The following is a 26928-nucleotide window of genomic DNA, read 5'->3' on the forward strand; positions in this document are numbered from 1 at the left end:
TAATCGTGATCTAACTATTTATAGAAACCCCCTAAAACGCAACTTTTTGCAGAAAATCCCCTAATTTACAAAGTAGTCCCTCTTTTCTTTTGCGCCTGCCATCCTTGATCCTTCCTTCTTCCCGTCCGGCAACGGCGACGGCTGAGAACGGACATCCGCTCCTCCTGCAGCTCCCCCCTCCACGTTACCCGCTCCCCCCTCCTACTCCGTCTCCCGCCGCCGCTGTTTCCCTCCTCGTCCAGGACGCTCGACGGCCCGCTCGTCCAGGACGCTGGCCGGCAAATCTCGTCGTCGCTTCTCTCCTTGGAGAAAAGCTAGCTGGCATGGCATCGCTCTGGTCTGGTTGCGCGCCTGCATGAGGGGCGACCGACCAGCTTCTTTATCGTCGCCGCCGGCCTCCTGATGCAAAACTTCCCATTGGGTTTCAATGCTTGCGTATTATTGCTGCTGTTGGCAGATTCTTCACTTCACAAACTTGTTCGCTATCTAAAAAAACATACTCAGTTATATTCGGACTGCACGCCCAGGATGCAGATTTGGAATACGGTGAAATACTAAAATAACATCTAGTGGTAGTAATATTATATTTGGGATAGATGCTGTTTGCCTTCCTCCAAATGCTTACATATAGGTTGTGTTTAGCACCGTTTATTACTTAGCTTTCTGTTTCTCAAAACCTATAAACTAAAATAAATAGACTGATTTATTACTGAATTTTTAAAAACTGATTCTTATGAAATGAACTAAAAAATAGACTGATTTATTATTGGATTTTAAAAACTGGCTTCTGATAAAATAAACTAAAAGTTAAATAAACCAACTAAAAGTATTTTATAAAAAACTAATGTACTGAGAGCTTAAAAAATTCTCATAAAATAACTTTTGATATAAGTCATAATCAGTTTTTAGCAAAAACCACTTTTAATAAAAACTCTTTAACCGTGCCAAACAATATCATAATAGAGTTAGTATACCATAGTCAGCTCGGTCAGAATTCATTCCTCTACAGCCGACCCGGTATCTGCGAGACCAAATTAAGTTTGCTTTGAGACGATGGTTGGGATGCAAGTACTGGCAACTGGGTTATTACAACCACCTGAATATCCAGATGCTACTTCAACAGGCTACATCAGCTTGCGGCTTCTATAGAACAGTTCTTTTTTTTCGTATGCCACGAGATCACTCTTGCACCCAGCACACACGAAGTTCGCAATGCTCATCGACCATCAGATCACATCATGCCGCGTCAACAATAAAAGCACGGCACATGATTTCAAGGTTTTGTTAAGCAAAATGAAGTACACAGATCAGCATGAATATCCATTTACGAATTAAACAGAATTTCTAGTGAAAGGATGAACTTTACATATCAACTTCGGAACAAGTGGGATTATCACCTAGGCACAGAATCGATTAAATCATCATGTTTACCTGTCCCTGCCGAACCAAGAGAACATGTGAAATTTGAAGTAACTCAAGAGTTGCTGTATAGCCGATAGTGCCTAATAGATTGCATGCAAAAAGTAGCCTCAGGATACAAGAAACTATTTCCAAAAAATAGCCGCGGATGAGAGCAGCAGCAGAAGCACTGCAGGTGAATCACATGAAAGCACCTCGGCCTCCTCTTCTGGTAGCGGGTCTCTCGTAGCTAGTGTTGATCTTCTCGACCAACTCATTCATTGTGCTGCAAGTTAAAAAGTGTCATCACTTTTGAGATCTCAAGTGCTAAGGGTACAGAAGAACTAAGGTATTGACAAAGGAACTTCATCTGCGAAAGAGGTGACTGCATACCTTGAACAGTTGGTGAACATTGCAAGATAAGTCATGAGGAGAGTATCATTGTACTCCTGGAAAGAAAGGCAAAATCGTAACTACATAATACAAGCTTAGGTACACAACATAAAAGGAAAATACAGATAATCAATCTTACAGGCAAGTACAACTGACCTTGCAATTTTAAATAATAGCGGTCGTATGATAAAATCTCTTTCAGTAATAGAGTAGTTTGTTAAAAGATGAGTAATAAACTTAGCATACCATTAAGAAGTCGTCTTGGAATTTCTGTGACTCCATAGCTGGCAGTCTTCTTACAAGGCTTGAGACTTGCCTAAGCAGTGAGTTATCCACTGGCACCTCACCTGCAGTCGTGGGAAAAGGCTTTGCAATTGAAGTACTCGTGCCAAAAGTTCAACAGAGAGACTGAAAAAATTGGGCAATCAAAATTTGAAGGATTGGTTTAAAGATGAACAACAGAATATTTTGGAGCTAAAACATTATGTCAGTGACGAAAGAGAGCACCGTAGTACTTAAAATATACACAGACCACTTTTCATGGCAACAAGAAACTGATGGATAACACGGGCCCTGCTATTGAGCATCTTGATGGCACTGTGTATTCCTGTAAGATGAGCAGCCACTGCACAAAAGCATCCATTAGTATAATTTGTCCAGAAAGATACCATGGGTAGTAGAGCTCTATGACTCAAAAGGTTGAAGTGATGTTCGAAAGAGAATACTTACACTGAGTTGCGGCAGAGCCACCATCAGATGGTTTGAGATGTGCCACATGGTCTACAGATATCCTCTCTGCCTCTACAGTCTTTAATCAAACATACTTGTGTTAACAATAACAATTTGCATCTAGACAAACACATGAGGAGAATTCTAACCTCAATTGTATAGTTTGATCTGACAAAGATGAGCTGAGGACTCCCATCAATAACATGCAATTCTTGACATTACAGAAGATAAAGAAGAAATTAGCAGCATGCATAGACAGAAAAAGGGAATGAGAGAAGAACAATAGTACAATGAGAAAACTACAGACTGGCTTAAGTATCTTGCAAGAAGAGAGAATTCAAGGGTTATCCATGTTATACTAGTACCTAATGTAGCTAAATAATGGCATATGGGGAAGGAACTTAGCAAATAGATAAACAAACATTTATAGAAAAGGGCAGTATATCATAACGCAAGGTAGAAAGAGGATATATATACATGAACTAACAAATTTCATCATTTCAAGATTAAATCTTCAGCTCACCTCATAAATATCCTTTGTTGCTCTAAACCATGAAGTTAATGAGCAATTAAATAACTAAGATGTTGAAGTGTTAGACTTGGTGGTTTACACAATAACTCTAGAATTACATAAGTTACACGCATGCATAACTTATATGCACCCAAAATCAAACCTCAATAGTCAATGCAGCGCATATAAAATCCTTGAAGTTAAATAACGGATTCAGAGTGAACCAAGGATCAAGAGAAGTCAGTTGCATTACATTCAATGATTCCAAGATCGTATTCACTTACCACTCTCATAAATAGTCACAGGGAGGTCCTTCTGGGAGAGGTTGATTGCAGGATTTAATAGAAGATAAACAGGGCTTTCGTTAACATCCATCAACTGGATAAAAATTGTAAAAAAACGTTATGCAGGGAGGCAAATTAATATGTATAGCGCAGAACAAAACAGCATCCATTTTGATAAGTATTTCCTCAACTATTCTCAAGCCAAGATCAAATGCAACCTTAATAGAAGCAAAAATGGGTTTACATTATTAGGTTATTGGCACGAATGGTTACCTATCATCTGCTTCAGCACTGATTACAATACTACAATCAGAGAATCCCCAACCTTCCACGAGCATTAAGAGAACTTCTTCTCTTATTTTGCAAGTAAACATGTGAAATGCAACAGCATGAAGTGAAAACAGCAGCAAACATGTCCAATCATTAAAAAGCATAATTGTTGTCTGCTCTGCGTCTCACCTAACATTACCAGTGCTAAGTATACTAACAGTAAATTACACCTGAACCCCACATTTTCTTCATAACATGAGCAAACACTAAAGCCTTTTGGAAATGATTGGCTTAATATGTCACAGTCTCACGTATTAAGCACTTGAGCAAATGGTTCTAAATACTCACGGCCTTGTGGATTTGCATGTCGGTGTCCCGCACATCGCTCCCAGTGGAGTACCACCCCAGCACGTAGAAGTCCGGGAACACCTTCTTATCTGCACAACCACAACCGCAACAAGCACTCATCAAACCACCCACAAAACCCTAGGATTCTAAGCGTCATCAAACCCTGAAACTCCGTAGATTTGAGTATCAGCTTACAGAGCTCCTGCTTCTTCTCGAGGAAGGCGCGGTCGAGGCTTCCGGATACGGGGTCGAGCACGAGCTCGAAGCTGTTGAAGATCTCCACCGTCCGCCCGCGCTGAACCCCGATCACGCACCCGAACACCCTCGACCCGCGCTGCGTCTCCCCGGACGAGGAGGAGCCGTCCCCGGAGCACGCAGCCTGGGCCTTAACGCGGGTGTGGTGGTCGGAGACGTTCACGATGACGAGAGGGTGGAGCTTGAAGGTAAGGCCGCTGCTGGAGGAAGCGGCGGACGCGGACGCGGGCGCGTGGGCTGTGGCCGTGGCGGAGTCGGAGGGCGCCGACATCGTCGGAGCAGGGGGAGAGCGAGCGTGACCTAGCTAGCGCCGGCAGCGATTGCGACGGCGACGGGAGGAGGCGAGGTGGGGTTGGGGTTTTTGGGCTGTGGTGGCTTTCGGCGTGCTTAGGTTTCGGGCTTGCGTGCGTGAGAGACCTAGACGGTTTGCGTCTCGGGTTGGGTTCGGATGGGCTATAACCTACATGGGCTTTTGTGCTAGGCTAATTGTGCTTTGTAGGCTAGGCTAGATGGGCTTTTACGGGCTGGTCTGGACTGGTCCTCGATGGAAAAAGTAGGGTTCAAATGGACCGATACTTCCTTAAAAAATGTGCCATCAATGAATCTATATCTATACTCTTATAGACAAGTTATTATACATCTAAATGATCTTTACCATATATCTTACATGACCAAACAATCTGCAATCAAATGTAATCAATGTACATGCTAATTTGAAAAACCGTATCAATGTGACGTAATATATTTTTTTGTGAAAATTTTTAGCACAAATCATAATATTATATATATATATATATATATATATATATATATATATATAAATAGGTGCGTGTTTGCTAGTCCCAGTGATGCGTCGTCACCGCCGAGTCTATGCTTTCACCGCGTTGTTGATGCTCCGATTTCCACCACTACAGCACCAGTCCAGTCCGGCGTCGTCCCATAACTTCACCGTTGCATCTCCACTTGTTATCACCACCCACGACTCAACTTTCCTACTTTGATAACTTATCAAGCAACAAGCGGTGACGTCGAAGAGGGTGTTATGATAACAAAGATAACTAAAAATGATCAATCTAAGGGGTTGTGTTGTTCAAAACTGTTAAATATGACTCAATTTCCATGAAACAAATGCAAATCGCGAACCAACACTTCTTCATCTTGGGTCAGTTTGGTAGGGTTTCAAATTCTATTAAAAATATTTTGGTTCTAGTTTCTTTTTAAAAATATTTTGATTTTAGTTTTTATTCTGATAATATTTATCTGATTAATTAGAATCATTTTGTACAATCATTTGGCTAGTTGAATTTATTCTGATTCTTCCGGTTGGTTATAAATGAGAAGTAAGCGATTCAGAAACTAGAGAAACCACCTTTTGCATGTTTCCCCTCGCAGTGTACAAAGAAAAATGTTTCTCCCGTTTTAAATTCAAATCACGTTAAAAAATACTGGTTGACAAGAATTCCGCTAATTCTGACAAAATACAAAACATTTCTTACATCAAACAGAGCTTAATCTCGCGACTATAGTACAATGCTCATCTCAAACTAAAATAGCTACTGTCCATATTATCGGAGTTTTCAGAAACACCCAGATTTTTTTTCCTTGATAATCAATGGGAACTTCAAAGAACTCATGGAGTCATTCATTTGGGATTCTTTTCGCACAGGAAAAAGGAGAGAGGGAAGAAAAACCTTAACAACAGGGAGCTTGAAAAAAAAAGTGTCCACAACCACCCATACGTACGCAGCTCAATCTCACGTGTCCGGTGCGGTATCCTGGTCTTATCGGGTCTGACAGCTTACTGCCCTCCGCACCCGCAATTCCTCACCTCGAGGCGAACGCCCCTCGTCGCCGGCGACCGAAGCAGGACTCTCAGCCTCACCGGGCCGGCGTCGCCGAGGGCGCCCTTGTCAGGTTCCGGCCGGTCTGAACCTGACAGTCCGTCCGGCGGAGAAAGCGGCGAAGATGGCGATGCGGCACCTCGTCACGGGCCAGAACAACTGCGCCCCGGATGGCGCGTCGTCGTCCAACCCCTTCGGCGCCCTCGCCAACGCCGTCCTCGGCCAGTCTTCCAAGGCGCAGGTAAGCCCTAGACCCGATCCCGCCGGCCTCGCCTCGAGTTCAGAGGCTCCGCCGCCGATGCGGACCTGCGGTGATGGTTAGGCTTGGGTCAGCGACTTGCTGCCGGTTAGATTGGTCCTCCGCGCGGTGATGATTTGGTGCGGACGGAGCAATTGTGCTGATTGTTCCGAAAGCAAGAGTGATTCTGCTAGTCTAAATTGGTGGTTTTGATCATCTCGTGATGCGTAGGTTTGTTTTGTTTTGTGTCATGCGTCCGGTAATCGTGCGAAGTTGGTGAAGCTGTGCGGAACAATTTGCTCTATCAAAACACCGGTCTAAGTGTAGATGTGCTTCTGAACGGTATTACTGATCTCTGTGTTGTGCTGCCGCTTGTCTCTGATTGCGTGGTGTATTTGTTTAGCTGGAACTGAAATTGCCAGTGCACCTCGTTGATGATCATGTACCCTTGTACTTACTCTGGAAGCCTGTTCCTAGTACTTGAGTACCTTGCAATCTTCCCGTCAGTTCATCTATAAATTTTGAGGCAGTTTCCTCCGATAATATTGTTCTGTTGTGAAAGAGAACTACATGGGGGATAAAATAGCTCATGTTGTTTCAGTCCACAGCATGTTCAGTTTCTCAATTTAAATGCTAAGTAAACAATGCTTAGTGGGAATTTCTGATTGACCTACTAACCGTACTATGCTTCTTTGATATAAGAATACAAGTGGATCTCTAATATATTGAAGTGGTTAATATCTAAATGCATTAATAAGTTATAGTTAACATCGACACAACTTTCTTTATAACAACACCCTGTTCTTTTTGCAGTCAATAAAGGAACTTCCTGGCGCTTCTGTTAGTGTTCCATCTACATCTGATTTTAACACAGCTGCTCCCTTGTCAACCATACCCGGTTCAGAGAATGAGTTCAAACAAGATCAACGACCACTTGCACGGGTGACGGTTATTCGCATCGCTGCTTTTTTGTTTCTTCTAGGAACTCCTGCGTCCTAAGTCCTAACTGTAATTGAGAACCTGCAGGGTGCCGACTTCATTCGTGGGGGTCCTGCTAATGATTGGGTTGAATCTTTTCGGCCTCCGGGGCTCCCTGAATTTGGAGGAGCAGAATCACGCTTTGCAGAATTTGATCAAATTTATAACAATACAGGCACAACCTTTGGACCGCCCTTGGATGGTAATTTTTTAGACTTTAGTTTGTCTATATGCACTGGATGTTTGTCTGCGCAACACATGGCACCAAATGCAAATCTGATAGTTTGATTAAATTCATGAGTTCATCATACTGTACCAAGTTTTTTTCTTGACTACTACTACTACTATCTTTTTTTGGTTTGTGTGGCTCTTGTTGGGTTTCATCCCAACTTGCTTGGGATAGAAGGCTTGGTTGCATCCTAAGCAATCCTGAGCAAGGTGTTTCATATTCTTCTGCATGGCTGCGCCTTCATTGCTTATGACTGTAGGCATTAGCCATTAGTTGCTGCTTTAAAATATGGTGCTAACATACTCCAGAACAGCCAAATGTCTTGGAGGGTCTTTATTATGCAAAATCATATTTAATTGTGAGGATTCAAGTTTAATATATTGAGAAGAAGGTATTATAGGAAGTATGGTAGCTGTGATCTTTGATAAATAGATGCATTGTTCTGGTAATTCATAATTATTTGAGTAAAGCAACTTACTGCGTCTTTTACTTCAATTATTTCGTTAGACAGCAAGTTAGCTGTGACTTGCTACCGTACTATATGAAATGAACAGTTACCTCAAAGGCACCACTATTTTCCTAGTTTTGCAGTTTACAATGATAACAAAATACGACACATTATAATGACTCCCAAAACAATCCTTTCAGGTCCACCACAAAGGTTGTTGTCTGGTGTCTTGCATTCTTTTCTTGCAAGTGGCCGGGCTGGTGTGCCATTTCAACCTGTTCCAGTACCAGCACTTGGGTTATCTGAAAGTGACAAACAATGCATACGTGATCGTAGCTGCATAATGGCACGTCATGTTTTGGCTGACCAACCTGAAGAGTATATACAGGCCCAGGTTAATTTCTAACCTCTTTGAATCTGAAAACTACCTAGGACCATTTGAGGGTTGCTCAAAATACTGATTTCTTCAGACGTTTCACTACTATTGTACAGTACCTTTATTTTACATGCTGTGACCATCTAACTTTAATATTTCTCTTATCGTCTGTTGATGAATGTCACTCTTTTATGTTTGTCAGGTCAATACGTTGCTGCATTCGCTTGATATTGGCAATGATTATCGAATGAGAGGCCCCATGCATGGACCATACCCAGAGCTGGAGGAGTATTGGAGTCAGTCCCAAAGTGCTATGAGATCTGCCCCAATGCATAATTCTGCAGATAAATGGATTACTGAGTTCGGCAAGCAAAATAGTAGCCCAGAAGATTGGGCATACTCTTTTGAGCAGCAATATGGTCCCAGTGGTTGGGCCTCTGAATTTGAACAGGTCAGCCTTCAGCATGCCTATTTGGCATTTCAGCAAGTATTAATTCTGTAGGATGCTCTTTGCTGCTCATATTAACAATTTCATGGACATGAACTCTTAGAAACAGATGGGATGTGGAATGGATATGACCTTTCCTTCTTGAGATTATTTTCTTTCGATCTAATTCCATATCCTCTTTGGACTTGAAATTGAGTTGCCTTGTTTCAATGTCCTTCTGCACATGTTCATTTCTAGTATCCGTGGTTTAAATTCTCGTTTATTTTTTATCTTGCGGCAGCATCAGTCTCAGATGGCCATGGGTCATATGGGGGGAGCGAACATGGCAAACCTGGCTGCTATGGAGCAATCCCGTATGCTTGCACAAACATTAGCAAGTAATAATGATCCAAAGTTTCAGGTATAAATGACGACCTGATTTGTTTATTTAACTCTAATTTATGTGTACGCTATAATTTACTAGATAAGTAGTATCTACTTGTTTTTCAAACTGGAGTTAAAGTTTGCCCAAATCACAACCTGTCCTAATTTGCTCCATTTGTTCTGATCATTGTCTCTGCACGCACTTGGTTGACTGAATGTGATGTGTTAATAATTAAAATCCATGTCAATTCGCACATGTGGACATCTTGATCTATCATTTTGCCACATATGAATGCGGAGCATTTTTATCATCATGCATGTCCCGCTTGGAGTGGGTTTTCCTATGATATCAAGTGAAACTATGTGGTGTAGAGTGAAACTATATGGTGTAGAGGCTTATGGCATTTTATTCTATGGATAACTTGTTGACTTGAATAGGATGACGCATGATTCATCAATTTAGAAATTGTTTGCATATTCTATTAGATGTCACTTTATGGAAAGTGTTTTGCAATTTTTTTCTGTAAACTGATATTATTTCTCCATAAATTCTATGACATGGTAAAACTTTAGCAATATTTTTGATCTCTTTGAAGTTAATGCCTTAATTACCTAAATATAATCTTGCTTTCTGGAGTGACAGAGGGGAGCCTTCATTGGATATGCAGAGAGGGCATAGTGTGCATGATTTCTGTATTGATTTCACACATTGGTATACCACGCTATTATTGATATATTAGGTCATATCTGAACCATTGTTGTTCAGTACTGACTTTAGTTTTTCTAGACTCAAGTCAACCGACGATACTGTTAGCAATCTTATGTTATACTATAGGGTCCTTTGGATCATCCTATTTTAAGGACCTGACAATACCTTTTTTTTTTCTTTTTGGGAAGAATTCTAAGTTCTTCCAGTTTGTTTCAAAGATGAGCCGTGGTGAACTTATTATAGAAGATAATCAAGTAAAACAAGGTTCAGCATCCCAATCCAGTGGCTGGGCTGATGAATTTCAAACACAGTACAATTCTAATGCAAACTCATGGGCTGATCAGTTTGTGCATGAAGAGGTAATACCACATGGCTGGATGTGTGCAAATATATGTATGACATGCTGAATAGGGATTTAATTTTCTCTGGTCAGAATAAAAAAAATGATCAATCACTACCGCATCATGGTGCCTAATAACATGAAACTTTTGTAAGCTTTTCTGCCTATGAGCGTGTGAGAAGCTAGAAATTGTCGGGACTCGGGATGCGTTCATTCTGTACAGACTAGCAGAACTGTTGAAGCTTCTGAGTAAATATTCTCAGACCATGGTGTCTGGATAATGTTCTCTCAAGGACCGACAAAACTCTATTGCATATGATCAAATGATTGTCCTTTAATACAAACTGTTCAGTGTTCTGGCATACTTGGTGTTAACAACATCACACTTGCTGCTTCGTTCACACTTATATCCGCTATGCTCTGATGATATTTCCCACTAATTTTTATTCTCCAGCTTTCACAGGGAGCGGACAAGTGGGTTAGCGAGTTCTCTAGTGAACATAATCAGGGTGGGATAAATAAGAACTGGGTTGATGAGTTCTCGAAATTAAATGTCACTGATAAATGGGCAGAGGAGTTCAGTGGAGGAGGTTTTGGTGAAAGTTCTGCTGATCCATGGGTAGATGAGTAAGTACAAGTCTCTTGCGCCTCTGTACATTTGTTTTGTCATGGCAGCAGCATTAAGGTTGAGTCAACATCTATTGCTTCTTTCTTCGTGTGTTGTCAGACCTATCTTTGTGTCAGATACTAAAAAAAACTTTGGGTTCTTTATTGCAACATCCCATCTAGTTTGGTAAACCATAACACAATTATTTAATTATTTTCTTTTGCCATAGATGAATTATGGTACGTTTTGTAGGGGGGGCTTTGGTATAGCTGTTACATCATACCACTAACTGTTATCATGCTTTGTTTGAAGGTTCCAAGAACAATTGGTAGCTTCTAAACAAAGTTCAGGTGCTTCTCGAGGGGTTTATGTCTTTTCTGAGATGAATCCGTATGTTGGTCACCCTAATCCAATGCAGGAAGGACAGGATCTCTTCCACAAGGGCCTCTTAAGTGAAGCTGTTCTTGCTTTAGAGGCTGAAGTTTTGAAGAATCCTGATAATGCTGAAGGTTGGAGGTTGCTTGGAATAACTCATGCAGAAAACGATGATGACCAACAGGTGATGTTATATGTTGATATATTGTATGTTGATATGCCAATTAGGGTCATATCAAAATACATGCTAGGCAACCATGTACCAACTTTTTCTCACTGTGGTAGTCCAACATGTATGCACTGCATGTTTCTGTGCATCAGTTGTGTTTGTGATGAGTTTGAACTAGATCAGTTTTCAAAAATCTTTTAACCAAATCTGAGAGGCCAAAGCATGTGGCTGAAATTTGACTTTTTATAGCTGCTCTGCATGCGGTGTGCTAATTCTCATGAGGAATGATGTGGACCATGCTCCATTGCAATTCTGTGTACCTTGCAAAAATTACATACATAATACATATGTAATGCAGATTATAATCTATCAGGAAAATGTGCTTCTATAGTTAGTCTTCAGCACCATGAAATATGATGTTATGACCTAGGTGTTCCATGCTTCTGCTTTTCATTAAGGTGATTTTTGTTTCTAATTTATTGCTTTGCATTCAGGCCATCGCAGCAATGATGCGGGCGCACGAAGCTAATCCAACAAACCTGGAAGTTCTTCTCTCTCTTGGTGTCAGTCACACAAACGGTAAGTGCTTGGAATCATGAGATTAATTTAGTGTCCTTCTCAATCTGCATCGGTGCTCTTGCAGATAATTAGGTGATAGAAGTTACTATTGTATGTAACATGATTTCCGCATTGATGCAAGCTATTTCACTAGGAATAGTTAACAACTAAACAAAACTAATTCATTTTTGAGGAAAAAATATGCTTATTTCCTTTTTCCTTTTCTAATTTGAAAGAAAACTAAAAGTTGTCCATCCTCCTCCAAGCTTCATGTCCAATAATGGAAAGCTTTGCTGATAGCATTTTATAATTTAACATTCTAAAATTTAGTTCAAACAGGAAATTAATCGAAGTAGCACATTGTATGCTATCTTGATAGGATTTAATTCTTCCATGCAATTGTTGCAGAATTGGAGCAGGGAGAAGCATTAAGATATCTTTATAGGTGGCTTCAGAATCATCCAAAATATGGGGGCCTTGCCCCTCCACAGTCAACTGATTCACCTTATGGTCCTGATGTAAGTGCATGCTTTGTACTTTTAGCATGGATGCTTCAGCTTACTCTATTAACTTATTAAACCCTGACATCTTCAGCTTGCAGATAGGTATCCTGCATACATAATTAGATGCTTTTAAATGTAGTCACGCACTTCTTCCCATGCATAATATGTTTCAACATATTAATTTCTCAAAAACAATTTCATTCTGACATACTTAAATGCTTACATCTCATCAGGTTGTTAGATTGTTTAATGAAGCTGCTCAGATGTCACCTGAAGATGCTGATGTCCATATAGTTCTGGGAGTTTTATACAACCTATCAAGAGAATATGATAAAGCTATAGCTTCATTTAAGACAGCACTACAGCTCAAACCACAGGACTATTCGCTCTGGAACAAGCTTGGTGCAACCCAAGCAAACAGCATCCAAAGTGCTGATGCAATATTGGCATATCAGCAGGTAATTGGTTCCGAAACATATTCAACTTTGTGATCGTTTTGTCCAACTAACTACCAGAATGTATATATATGTTTGTTTAAACAAGACGGCACTTTGTCTCTATCGTGCTTGATGCTCAAATGGCCACTTGATCCAGTCTTTTGTTGGGCTCTGGCTATTCCTTTTGGAGGAATATTTCTGGCTGTTGTATTCTGTGTATGCTGCAAAAGTTAGCAGTAAAAAGCAGTTTGGTTCTTATCTAACACAAATTCCTAAATAATGCATCTCTGGACCTGTTGGACTTTTTATTGAAACACTGAAATGACCAGTCCATAGACTAATAGACATGGAAGTTGAGGTATCATGTTGCAACCTTTGTGGCCCCATGCCCTCTATGGGAAAAAAAAAATCTGCGTAATATAATTATTGCTACATCCCAATACTTGTAGCATTATAGTAAATCCAAAATACTTAAGTTAAAATCATTTGAAATACAATGAATCATTCATTTGGTGGCCAATCCTGCATAGGCATCTCAGGTAAAAATTAGCACCTTAACTTGTTTGATTAATATAACAGTCCTTGTATCATCTCCTACCTGTATGGCTGATTGAAATGGTCGTAATTTAAACTGGTCTTTGGCTTACTACTATTTTTTGTTATTCTCCAATGTAGCCAAGATTATGGCATGCAGGTGTCATAGCATTTGTTTATGGATTGGAAATCTGGAACTAATGACAATATGTTGCTTCTGGTTTCAGGCTCTAGACTTGAAACCCAACTATGTGCGTGCATGGGCCAATATGGGAATTAGCTATGCCAACCAGGTAATTCTTCTCTAGCAGATTGCTATCACGTGATTATATTATCTGCTGTGTAATTGCATTCTTTAATAATACCTTGTGATGTGTAAACCATATTTTTGTTTTGTTTATTGTAGTTTCTCAACACTACACTAACGTTCAGAACCATGTTATTATGAGTGGATTTTGCAGACTTTATGTCTTTTTTTTTACTTATAGTGGCCAAATGGTTCCTTTCTGTTATGTGATTTCGACTCAATTCTGAAAACGCTGGTTTAGCCTTTTGTACAGGTGTCCTATAATGACATCTATTTTATCCAGTGTCTAATAAATGATAGTGTGAACTCTTGTGTAACTTCAGAATGGATGAATATCAATTTTCTTGGTTTGAGGGATGTGATTAATGGACCACCCTATCATGGCACGTAATCCACTTGCTGATTTGAGGAATGGAATGGGTCAATCCATGACCATATTACCCCTCGCAAGCACAAGACTACTAGGGAAATAAGTAATATTGCCAATCCATAATATCATGGGATGATCCCATAATGAACCAACCCATCTTGGATGAGGTGGTTCCTTAAACCAAACGCTTATATATATATATCTAAGAGAAAATTATGATGCCACGAATCATGGTGGAACTTCTCAATTTGTATCCTTTGTCGACTCTGTTACTTTTGCATGGCAACAGTTGTGTACACTTAACCCCTACTAATACAACTTTCTTCTATGTTGTTTATGCAGGGTTTGTACGAAGATTCTATTCGATACTATGTAAGGGCAGTTGCGATGAATCCAAAAGCTGACAATGCCTGGCAGTACATGAGGATTTCCCTTAGGTATGTCTTGTACGCTTGCTGTGCCTAGGTGCGAACCTTTACAACCAGCAGTGCTGATTTTAATTGAATAATATGTCGATCCATTTTGAACCAGTAATGCTTCACGAGCTGATATGATTGCTGCATGCGATTCCCGCAACCTTGACGCCCTTCAGAAAGAGTTTCCTCTGTGAGTCCATTGTAGACATTAGCACGTCCAGCAGCTCGTCATTCAGGAAAGCAAGCAGCAAACTGGCACGGCGCATGGTAGTATTTGTTGCACTCATCGAAATGTAATTGGAAACCAGTAGCCTTTGTGTTGTTCTGATTCTTGTTTATGTATGTTGATTCTTCTATTTAACAAGAGGGGGAATGTATAGGCACTCGGGAACAACACCCAATTGTAGATGTGAAATACCATGGCAAAAGGCAATGGTGGCAAACGAGAGACAACATCTGTAGTTACAGACAGACAGGAGTCAGGAGGCACAAAAGGAATTAAAAAAATGATCGAATACATTCTTTATTTCGAGGGCAGAACCTCTGCTTGTTCAATAAAGTAAAAGGAAATGAAATGTGGAGTGCTTCTTGGTCGTGTAGGCATGGCAGTGAATAGTTGGTGAGCGGTTGCAGATTTCTGCATGGTTGCTTCTTGCACCATCTAGTTTTTCTGGGATTTTCTGCGTGGAGTGCTTCTTGCACCGTCTAGTGGATCTTGCCTGCTAAGAATACGTTTTCCTCTGGACGGTGAGATGGGTTTTTATTAATTATTTTATTTTATTTTGTTTGAGAGAGAGAGGAAGTGAGGTGTTTTTTTTTACTCTTCACCACTGAATACAGTTGTAGTATCTGAACATGTACGCGCGCACTCACTTCACACACGCATCCACTCTACACACACCTAACGCACGCACATGCTAGCCCTACAACTACACACAGCTTGAAAAAAGCGTCTATCCAAAGATCATCAGGACCCAACGAGAATCCCGTAGACGACGAGCACGTCGTAATCCCTTCTGTAGCGTCACGTCGGAGAAGCTGGAGAAATCCGAAATAAATCAGAACCCTCCGCGCGTCACCCGGACTTGAAGCCCGGGTGGGTTCGGCTCAACACTCAAGCCTTACCACCATGCCGAAGGCACGTTCGCAGGAAGTGAGGTGTTATCAAACGGGAAACAGCAAAAAACAGATTGGGATGGCCCAAACGGCCCATCTGCTGGCAAGGCATAAGAGGCCCAGTTGTAGACCCACCACTCGCCTTATCTACGTCCCCGAGGGCCCATTAGTTGGCCCATCATCTTCAAGCCTTGAACCACAGCCCTTCGATATTAGCATTTTTAGGGCCCATCAATATTCGCAGAGCCCATCTGCAAATTGATAAGCACATAAAGGCGATCCATCTAAGTGGGTTTTTTTATGTTTTTTTTTTCAAAACTACACGACCGTATGAAAATTTGATAGGAATAGGCTACTGTCGTCTGTTTATTGGGTGAGAATAAGATGTCGTCTGATGAACAAGCGAGACCTTATGAGCCCTAACGCTCAAAGAAGATCTCGCCCGTTCAGCGAGTGAGAATTTCATATCGCCTATTGAATGGGCGAGATCTTCGTGGCTGTGACACCGGACGGGCCCATCCAGAAGGTCTCGCTCGTTCAGTGGGCGAGATCTTCTGAGTATAAAAAAGCGTCAACGTCAGCCGAGCATTTACACCACACCCAACCGAGAGAGGAGAGGAAGAGAGGGAGGGGAGGGGAGGAGAGGGGAAGGGAGGAAGAAATTTGCGGCGATGCCCTGCTGAGATAAAAAGGTATGTTAGTTTTTTTATAAACCTAGTAGAATATGCATTATCGGTAGGTTTTGACATATTAGACCTAGGTTTTTTTTTTACAAACCCGGTAGGATAGCCACTAGACATAGATTATAATATAGATCTAGTTTTAGAATTAGGGTTAGACATAGTATAGTAAATAGATCCTGTTTGTACCCATATTTTAGCAATTAGATATAGTATTTAGACATATGTTAGGTATTAGATGTATGATTTAAATTGTTATAGTCATAAGTTAGGTAGTAGATGTAGGATTTGGATGTATTTGATGTAGCGATCAAGAATATTTTGTTGCAGTGTAGAATACATGTTGGGCCATGCTTATAATGAATTTTTCATTGTAGATATAGTTTTATAATTATTTCTGTTCTGTCGCAATAATATTAGGGTTTTTGTCGATGGTTGCCAGGTATGTCTTGCATGTGGCGATTTAGGATTTTTTATGGGGACAGTGAAATATTATATGGTCCGAAAGATGTATTATTGTATGTATTTCAGTCAATGGACAATGGTATCTCCAGAGTTATGCACAAAAGTGTTGGATACTTGTACATTTGGCTCATGCGGGGGTTCAAAATAGACCCCGATGTTCAAGAGATTACCATTAGTATTGTGGGCAACCATCTGAGAGATGGTGTGTACTGGGAGGCGTACCCGCTCAGTGAAGATCAAGTATGGAGGTACATACAGGATATTGTACAAAGAGGTTGTCCTTCTATATTGCTTGTGCAATGGAAGAATAAGGAGATAGTTGGGGAGATGGAGGGTGGGGGTATGCGAAAGAGGAAGGTGATGAGGAGGAGTATGATGACGATATCGATCCTGATGGTGGACATTCATCGGATTATCTGACTGAACCGACTGATGAGGCAGACGAGGGGAACAAATCCCTTCTCTAATTGAACAAATTGAGCGGGATGATCGTGAGGCGGACGAATGCCCTGAGTATGACATATCGGATGATGAGGACGACACTTTTGTTCCCTCGAGCTGGGACAATTCTAACTTTAACAATATTGTGGTGAATGAGGGAAATCAGGTGGTCTGGGAGTGTACTCAGAATGAGATGACCGAGGGTGCTATGTATCATACCAGTCAGGCCATGAAGGAAGCTGTGACTCAATGGGCGACATCGCTTCGTCGGTAGTTTTATATTGTCAAGTCAAACAAGAAAGAATACAATATCAAATGCGTGAGGAGGGTTGCCTGTGATGGGTGCACGATTTCAAGGAGAAGTGTGTTGAGTACTGGGAGGTGTCCATAGTGGTGGAGCACACTTGCACCCTAGACGAACTTGAGCCCAACCACAGGAACATCACATTAGCCTTTGTCGTCAATGTGATGTACGTCTAGATTGTGAACAACATGAACTACGAACCAGAGTCCATAATCAGGCAAATTGAGGAGGAATACAAGTACACTATCAGCTCTAACAAGGCATGAAGAGTAAAGAGGAAGGCAATTGAGATGAGGTTCGGGACCTACGAAGCATCATATGATAATCTTTCACACTTGATGCAAACCATATCTCGAAGGAATCCAGAGATGTATTACGATATTGATAAGTATGTATTATTATCGAAACCTGGCAGTATGTCTTAAAGCGATACTTCTTCGTATTAGGAGCATGTCAAAGCTTTCGAGCATTGTTGTCCTATCCTGTGCATTGACGGCACTTTCCTCACTGGGAAGTACAGGGGCCAGATCCAGACTGTTATTGGGGTTGATGGGAACAACCAAGTTTTGCTGTTGGCATTTGTATTTATGGAGAGTGAGAACACCAGCATTTGGTACTAGTTTCTCTACCGTGTCAAGATAATAATTATTGGTGCTCAACCGAATGTGTGCCTTATACATGACCAGCATGCTAGGATGCTCGCGGCAATTCAGGAGCTGCAAAACAAAACGGACGATGGCATGACTGGACCAGTTTGGCCAGATCTCAGGAGTAGGTGGTACATGAGGCATTTGGGTGCAAACTTCTTCCGCCAATTCAAGAACAAGAACATCATTAGCATGTTTAATAGGTTGTGCAGTCAGAACCAGCAGCGGAAGTTTGATGCTCTTTGGAAGACACTGGATGAGCTAACGAAGAAGCAAACACATAAGCGTGTAGGGAGGCCCATGAGGGGACTGTAGGATGAACCAATACCTCTTGAGTCCCTCTAAACAGATAATAAAGCTAGCATAACACAGAGAGCCAGGTCATCTACTAGGTTGTTTAGCGAGTAGATTTAGAATGAGTCGAAAGAGAAGTAGGCTCTGCTCTATGACACAAACGAGACTAGGTACATCATTATGACTATAAATTTGGCATAGGTTTATAACTAGGTGATAAAAGGTGTGAGGAGGTTACCGCTGGTGGGTACTATAGAGTTCATATTTTAAGGGACGTGCAAGTATTTTAGGGACCGCTATGCCATAGCGCACCCGACATTGATTGATGCTCGTCTGATTTATGGGACGAAGATGACTAAGTACATAGAAGACAAGATAGAGAAGGCAAAGATGCACCGGGTGAAGATTGTGGGAACTGCACAACACAGATGCAAAGTTCTATGCAGGGACAAAGGAAGGAGGGGGACAAGCGTGAGAGAGTTATTCAAGAGTGCACCATCTTTGACGATAGGTGTGTTTGCAACTGCTACAAGTCGATGCTACTGCACAAGCCATGCTCTCATGTGATTACCTGTGTACCATGACGGGGATGAGGACTCGGAGATACATCTTCGACTACTGCAAGACATGATCCTTACAAGAACCATAAAATCTATGGTTTTAGGATTTATGGATCTTTCACAAAGGAACCTGAGCCCGATTGTATTTTATTCCTGATTCGTACAAGATGAAGCACAAGACGGGACGACGCTGGACTACAAGGCTCCATAATGACATGGACAAAGCAGAAGTCAGGTGTCGTATGAAATGGTGCAGCAAGTGCAATAGAATTGGTCATACTTACAAGAAATGCACCGTTGGTGGTGTGCTTACGGGACCAAGAGTACTGGCTCACGCGGTGCTCCCTTTTCTATGACATCTACATCGAGGAGTACTCATCGCATCATGTGATGCGGCAATTTGGGAAGTTCCAGCCGTTCCCGATCCCGTTGACTAGGACAGTGCCTGCCAACATACATAAGTATGTAACAATATACTTATCTTTTCATTGTACACAATACAACATGTTAACTCAATTGTTTATGTTTTTCCAGGTTGACACGCAAGGGGACTCATAGCACGAGCACATTTGCGACTAGTGTCCAGATGTGGGTAGACAAATGGGACCATGTTGTCAAGGACATCGTCGACGAGGATCGACCACACTCAGAGGAGGCGTACGTGGAGTACTTGGCATGATTTATGACTAGGACACGCATGAGGGTCACGTACACACCGTTCGAGCTTCCACCTCACATCGCCAACGTTCATGACACGTATCCGATGCACAAGGATCAGGCATATTCGCTTGAGGTACGCACAATACTATGTGACTCCTCATTTACTATACTTGCATTTACGACACTTGTTGCTAAAAAAATTGAGTAATGAAATGAAACTTTTATTTTGCAGAGGGACATTCTACACCAAATTGAGGTGGAGGCATAGGCGACCAATGTCCGGATTGATAGTGGCCTCGAGGTCCCCAAGCAGGAGGTTAGCGCATCGTTAGGCTAGATTATCTAGCAGGTGAACAAGGGCTTCAGGGCGCTCAACTATAGGTGGTCCTCGGATGTTGAGATGGGAGCATGTGTGTCTGTTCCTCTCCCGGCGCACCCGTCTGTGTCATTCATCGAGCCGCCGCACCCACCTATATGTTCGACGTTCGCCGTTGACCTGTTGTACCCGCTGGTACTTCTGAACTTCGCCGCTGAGCCTTCTTAGCAAAACTATGGTGGCCCCTCGGTGCAACAGTCCTCCAGGGCCACTGACCCCCACTACAGTGGTGCCTAGGCTAGGCATTCCTTCTCTGGCGCCGGTGAACCCCACTATGGCATCACAACGTTCAAGCCAGCCTTCACCGCTGCCGGCAACCACTACTATGCAGGGAGTGGGTCCACGCAGCATTCCACCATGGACCCAGGTCCTTCGACTTCTCACGTCGTCAGCTCAGGTACGATATTGCGTTAATGCATAATCAATAGTTACGTAATTAACACTTTATCAGTGATAACCAAGTTCTTTGTTGTTCCATGTGTAGATATCGACGATCTATGGGACGTAGAGGCGCAAGGTAGCTACATGAAATTTCTCAGCAAGGAGGGTTGTCAGTTTTCTGGGTACAAGTTTATCCTCAGAGAAAGTGATGAGTTCGAAGCATCGCAACTACATGGCATTCCATTAACAGGGACACAGCCCTCCCAAGACAGCTACGCCACTCCACCACCTACTGCATCGTCGTGTCACTATCGCCGCTAACGTACTCAGCTAACCAGGTTAGAGCGCGGAGGTGTAGGGTCCTGAGGGCTGATGCGACCAGAGGGGTCATCCCCAAGAGGGGACGTAACCTATAGGTCACTAAGTCATGTTTAGCTTCATGATCTTATGTTATTATTGGTGTTATGAACTATTTGTGAACTTCATGTGTAACCGTTATTATGGTTAGTGTCTTATATTAACGTATTATGTTGGTTGTCCTTGGGTACATATCGGAAGTGTTATGTCATTGGCAAATTCCAGCTACTCATTGGTACGTATTATGATTTGCGCATTACAAGTCAAATATGAATCGAAATCCTCGGCCGAACACTAGAACACATTCACATTACTCTCAGTTGTTCCTCCGACCTTCCATGCGAGGTGGGATGTAGCGTCTTCTGACGTTGCTGGCTCTCTCTTGGCGTAATTATTCATGTAGTTCCTCGATAACAACGTGCGGGTGATAGATGTATTCTTGAATGTGTGGTTTTATCCATGGGTCAATCCAGTACGTGAAACCGCAATCATCCATCTGAAAACGTGATAGATGAGATAAGAAATCATGTTGACAAAATCAGTAAAAAAGAGATTATTATTTCTTTGTACTTTGAAATGTGGACAATGGAAGAAATGATGGCCTACATCACTAAAATGCCCATAAACTTGGACTACAACATCTTTTCTCCATGTCGACATGGTGGCCAAAACGAGCAAGGAAGAGCATTGTAGTTTTCGTACACTACAACAAAACCTCGTGTAGAGACACTTTTGTAAAGACACTATGTGATTTTTCCTTACAAATATGACATATGATCTTGTAAATATATTTCTTATGGCACTTTAAAAGATGTCTCAAGTATAGAGACACTACATTAGACATTTTAAACTATAGAGGTATCTTTGTAAGATATTTTCTAAAATGTCAATACAAAATTACGTAGAGACATTTTTGAGGCATTTTTAATGTGATGTTATGTTGTAGAGACATAATTTGAGACACTCCTTTTAATATTCAAGAGACACTTTTTTGACGTTTGAAGCATGGAGTGAACTACTCATAAAAATTATACCATACATTTAAGCAAGAAATGATGTGAGGTTGAGTTGGCTCTCTTTTGCATATATTTGTGATTGCATGAGGTCTTGAGTTCGAGGATTGGTCACTACAAAAGTATCACATTTTTACAATATATTTCTAGCATATAGAGACAATATTGTGTCTCTACCAAATGTATTATGGAATATATTGATATTTATCAAATTATCCCTTCGTTCAAAGAGACATTGCATGTAGTGGCACCTCTATGACACTTTAGACAATCTGTCTACGACTATGTAGAGACAACATAGAATGTCTCTAGAAGACAAAAATGGTGCCTCTACATGCTACATGTTTTGTAGTGGTAGAAATCTCTACCATAGACGTCTAAATGAGGATGTAAATGCAGTGGATCGATGGTGTCATCGAGAGGATGAGGATACGCCATTGTCTTGATTCAATTCAAGATCATGAGATGTCTGAGTATAGATCGATTGGGTTTTATTTATATAGAAGATGTCCCGACAGTAGTGGACAAAGTCTATCCGCTAAACTGCACCAACCTATTAGGGGTAGCATTGAAAAGTCTATTCACTAGACTGCACTAGCCTATTAGAGGTAGCACTGAAAAGTCTATTCACATACAAACCGACTACTTCATCTTTACCATAATCTCGTTGTAGGTCAATTATCGAACTACAATGACCCATCACCTCATCGCACTACAACATTGAATCATGCATGGGTTTTTCCTTGCCATTGCAGTAACACATGCTAATGATATTACCAGAGTATCAAATGCCCTTCATCAATATAAGGCACCTCCATCTCGATCATCTGAACACAACTAACACTAAGCATGACAGAAAGAGGAAGATGTGAAGGGCCATGCAACTATTTAAAGGTCATCCACCAAATCATCCAAGCAGGGACATGTTCGACAATCGTTTACTCCCAAAACGTATGCCGAGGCCCGAATGCCATTGTAGACAGACATGCAGTGTTCAGTGTTCCCATGACTTGGATACCTTCAGGAGGAGGTACTTCCGTTGTTCTAACATAGATACGCTTTCTAAAGAGAGCGAATCTTATCAGATAATCACTTTGAGAATACACAATTTTTCATTCACTTCATATACTAACGTTTTTCGTCCACAAGCAATAAATCACGTCCAACCACCAACTAGGGTGTGTGCATTTCACCAGTGGATCGATGACTTCATATACAAGAATGGGTGGGTCAAAGGAAGAAGTGGGACGAGGACGAGCTGAATTGGAGGCGTGAGAAAGAAGGTTGCTTACAAGCGCATAAGAAAGAAGCATCAAGTGATGTGGATTGACTCTGGTGTGACTCCACTGTAGGCCAGCTATTTACTTTCCTTAAGGTGTGTCTACATGTTATGCTTACGTTTTGTATGGACCATAATACCTAACGCCACAAAAATTGTAAATTTCCTATGTGTTATGTAACTATCTGGCAGTTTAACTGTGTTATGTAACCATCCTCGAATGAATTATCACCAGCCATTATTCTACAAACCTTTTTTACTTCACAAAATTGGCGACGATACATGGGCCCATGACCTTATCCCTATTGATAAAGCATCGCACAGTGTAGCAATATTCCCCTTTGTATCATTGATCTCTAAAACAGGTCACGACCACCTTATCTATATAAGGGTAACCCATCATGTTGCCCTTCTATCATTGATCATTAGTTCATATTGTTTCTGCATGATGTATGTCACACCCGGTTTTAAGACCAAAACCAGATGTAAACTATATGTATGCCAGGATCAGTTTAATCATACATATAGCGACTTCATTAGTATAACAGACACAGTGCTTCTTATTACAATGCTAAATTATTACAAAATGACCACACATGGGTCTAAAGAAAAGAACACCACAGCAGAAAAAGGAACGGCGCAGCTCCAAGCCAACAGGCAGCCGACCGAGAGTTCCACAAGCCTAGAACTCGGCATCATCCTCGGGGAAGTCGTCCTCAGGAAATTCTTCAAAGGTTTCACCTTCTGAAACAGCAAGTGTGAGTATTTCCAATACTCAACAAGTGGGGGAAAAAATGAATTTGATATGGTGGCTTGAAACAAGGTTTCCTATTCTAGGGTTTCATTTGCATAAAAGCCAATTTTTAGCACTGAACTATGGAAAACAAATTTTTATTTTAACCGGGAAAAGATGTACCAAAGATTTTCTTTAACCTCCGGGAATTCAACCCAATTCCCAAACCAAGAAAAATAACCACCCGACTAATCATGTGAGGGTCCATGCTGCTCATAACCGTGAGCACGGCTGAATATTCAGTTTGACACTCTGCAGAGTTTGCACACTTTACCCATGAGTCGTGATCTTCTCTGTTGCCGGCACCTGATGGTACCTTACACACTTCTAGGGTGTGCGCCAAGAGATCACTACGAGGCTTTTCCAGAGAGTCTCCCAGTATGTACTTGCCCACTGAGGTTTCACCGCCGTACATAAGTGGAGTAACCCTCCACCCCAGAAGCCCCCTCTTGTGCCTGGTAGAATTAGGAAGTAACCCTTCCTTATCTACACATCCGATTGGCTCATACAACACTGGGAGAACATCTAGTTACTAGGTCAAGCCGTACCATTGGTCTCGTGGTTGCTCTGTTTGCCATGGATGTTCGCTCCATGAACCGGTCCTTAAAATGGTCTGGGCAAGACCTCCAATAACCCCATAAGGGTATACTACCAAACAACCAACCATGCTGAAAAAAGTAGCCCTTTCTTGCCCAAAACCCCAATTATCTTTGTTGTTAACTCCCTTAACAACATCAGTTTCCATGATATTCTTCCTATATCAATTTTTAGTTCATAACTCAAGATTCATCACCTACACGCTACATGTTCATCTAAAGCATGGCTAAGCATAAACATGATGATCTTGTATGGATAAAACATCTATATCTAACACTAGTATTTGCTATACTACCTATTTTTGTAAAACAGCATGCATATTTGACAAAGACTAGCTTTATGTAAAAAATGGGTTTGCAACATGGTCAAGACACTTGCCTTCGTTGAAGTGATGCACAGGTCCTTCAAAATCTTCCTCCTGAAAGTTGCCGAACTCCTGGACTGAATCGTCTATACGAGTACACAATCTAACATAAGAACAGTATACCAAACATTCCTAAAACTAGATGAAAACCCTATAAACAGATTCTACGCGACGCTACGATCGTTTGAGCGCAAAAATCGCCTAAATCGGAGCTATGAACAAAAAGTTATGATTATTTGAAGTTCCAGGGGTGTTTCTGCAAAATTTCCTTATTATCATAGAAAATCCGAATTGTTTTTATACTGGAAATTGGATTTATGACGTCATAAACATTATTGGTTTATTCTTCTATTAGAAAGGAAATGGAATAGTTTCATGAGCCCATGGACCAGGGCCGGTTGGCCGGTCCATGAGTCCATGGTGGACCGAAGTTCAAATAATGAAGAGGTTTTAATCCTGGCCGTAGAAGGGAGATCGACGGCCGAGGTTGTCCTGGGTTCGGTACAGTGGCGCGAACGGCGACGGGGTAGCCGGCGGGTGGCCGGAGTTGGCCAGATCGGGGTTCCGGCGGCCGGGCTGCTCCGACGAGCGGCGGAAGGGAGAGAGGGGAGCCCGACGAACTCACCTCGAGCTAAAGGGTGGCCGGAGGGGCATCGGGGTGACCGGGTGACGACGAGGGCGGTGGCGGCGGTCGGTGCAGCGGCGGGGATGGCTCTCTGACGGCTAAACGGCGATGACGACCCATGGGATCGGCTCCGGAGGCACCTGCGGGTCCAAAGGAGCGGTTAGCTCGGCTGGAGATAGTGCGCACGCAAAGAACGGCGGCGGCGGCGCTTCTCACTGGAGCCGAAGAAGAAAAGGGTGGCGACGGCGTTCGGAGCGGAAAAGCGAGGCGTGAGCGAGCGTGTGGTGTGCGGACTCTTGCCGGGAAGGTAGAGGGTGGCTTAAATAGGGGAGATGGTGGCCGGAGTGGCCGGAATTTGAAGGGGAAAGGGGCGGCAGTCATGGCCTTGATGGCCGGCAGTTTCTACTCTGAGTTGAGCACCAAAACGGCTTTAAATGGAGGGGAAAGGAAGGGGGAGGGGCACGTGCACGCGACAGAGGTGATTCGGGGCGGGGAGATGAACGGGGAGGCCGTAAATGAAATCGGCGGCGGCGGCATTTAAGTAGGGAGGCGGGCGGACGGAGGAAGAAGAAGGAGAGCCGTCGGCTTCAAGGCTCGGCGCGCGGCTTCGGCTCGGGGCTCAGCGGGTCCACACGGCAGCGAGAGCGGGGCGTCGACTCAGAACTCCAGCAGGCCGGCTCGGCCTGTGGGCCGGCACGGGGAAAGGGAGGTCGGCGGCCCACGCGGGAGGGAAGGAAAAAGGGGGTTTGGGCCGAGGGAGAAGGAGGATTTTGGCCCGAGAGCATTTTCTTAATTTCCAAAACTTTTTCCATTAGAATTTCCATCAAATTTCAAAAGAGGTTTTAAAGCGGTGAATTCTAGCGAAATTTTGCAAACTTTTTCCACCCAATAAAACCTTATTGCATCTATATCGGCATGAATGCAACCAAACAATTCTCTTAGGCCAGGTTAATTTTAGAAATTAATTTCCTACTGAACTAAGTTGCAACACTTGATTAAATTTCTAGAATAATTTTAAATTATTGCAAAAATTTGAATTTTGGGTGTTACAATGTAAAAGGAACCACTCCATGTTGTCAGAGAAGATGCTCGAGTACTTGCAGCTACAACCGGCCTACACCTATAGCTTGGACACTCGCATGTGACCTTATTCCTTCTTCTATAGTATTACGCCTCTTTCTCTCTCTATTGGCGGACGCTTTCGAAAGACGCACGACAAGATTTCCTAAGACCCACCCTGACATCGAATAACTCTCTCTCGAACACAGTGAACAATTTATGACAATATTCCCCCCTTGTATATATAAGGGTAACCCATCCATGGTTACTTCATCTCCAATGTAGTCCAACACAATCCCTTCCATGGCAAGCAGATCTGGGTCCGGATCCAACAGGAGTAAAGGCAAGATGCATCCTTATGAGCTATAGCATGACATACTTGATAGACTCAAGCGTTACTTTCAGATAATGAATGCTTACGATGACATACAAACAATGAATACTTACGGTGACCTTTATATGTGATGTACATTACTTTCATCA

General features: G+C 42.2%; 2 protein-coding genes across 6 annotated transcripts; one reads left to right on the forward strand and one right to left on the reverse strand.

Annotated features, from left to right (window-relative positions):
* Positions 1-1294: 1294 nt before the first annotated feature.
* Positions 1295-4763, reverse strand: LOC133896208 (COP9 signalosome complex subunit 6-like). The gene is made up of 10 exons (XM_062336764.1): positions 4693-4763; positions 4129-4534; positions 3934-4022; positions 3316-3409; positions 2670-2731; positions 2521-2599; positions 2324-2416; positions 2038-2138; positions 1792-1847; positions 1295-1684 (listed from the first exon to the last, which is right to left on the reverse strand). The coding sequence occupies exons 2-10, from the start codon at positions 4457-4459 to the stop codon at positions 1600-1602; spliced, it is 990 nt and encodes a 329-aa protein (XP_062192748.1). The 5' UTR covers positions 4460-4534; positions 4693-4763; the 3' UTR covers positions 1295-1599.
* A 1165-nt stretch (positions 4764-5928) lies between these two features.
* Positions 5929-15033, forward strand: LOC133895376 (peroxisome biogenesis protein 5-like). Of its 5 annotated transcripts, none has more exons than XM_062335638.1 (15): positions 5929-6270; positions 7081-7209; positions 7294-7420; positions 8123-8316; positions 8501-8749; positions 9027-9146; positions 10007-10177; positions 10613-10785; positions 11078-11324; positions 11804-11888; positions 12276-12385; positions 12604-12828; positions 13569-13634; positions 14361-14455; positions 14550-15033. In XM_062335638.1, exons 1-15 carry the CDS (start codon positions 6154-6156, stop codon positions 14626-14628), a joined length of 2187 nt encoding a protein of 728 aa, XP_062191622.1. In that variant the 5' UTR covers positions 5929-6153; the 3' UTR covers positions 14629-15033. The 5 variants fall into 5 exon arrangements, with proteins under 5 accessions (XP_062191622.1, XP_062191620.1, XP_062191621.1 ...); XM_062335636.1 differs by having other exon boundaries at positions 5930-6270; positions 7294-7447; XM_062335637.1 differs by having other exon boundaries at positions 5930-6270; positions 7294-7447; positions 10622-10785.
* The last annotated feature ends 11895 nt before the right edge of the window (positions 15034-26928 follow it).

This window comes from Phragmites australis, chromosome 16 (genome assembly GCF_958298935.1).
Source record: "Phragmites australis chromosome 16, lpPhrAust1.1, whole genome shotgun sequence".
Classification (NCBI taxonomy): domain Eukaryota; kingdom Viridiplantae; phylum Streptophyta; class Magnoliopsida; order Poales; family Poaceae; genus Phragmites; species Phragmites australis.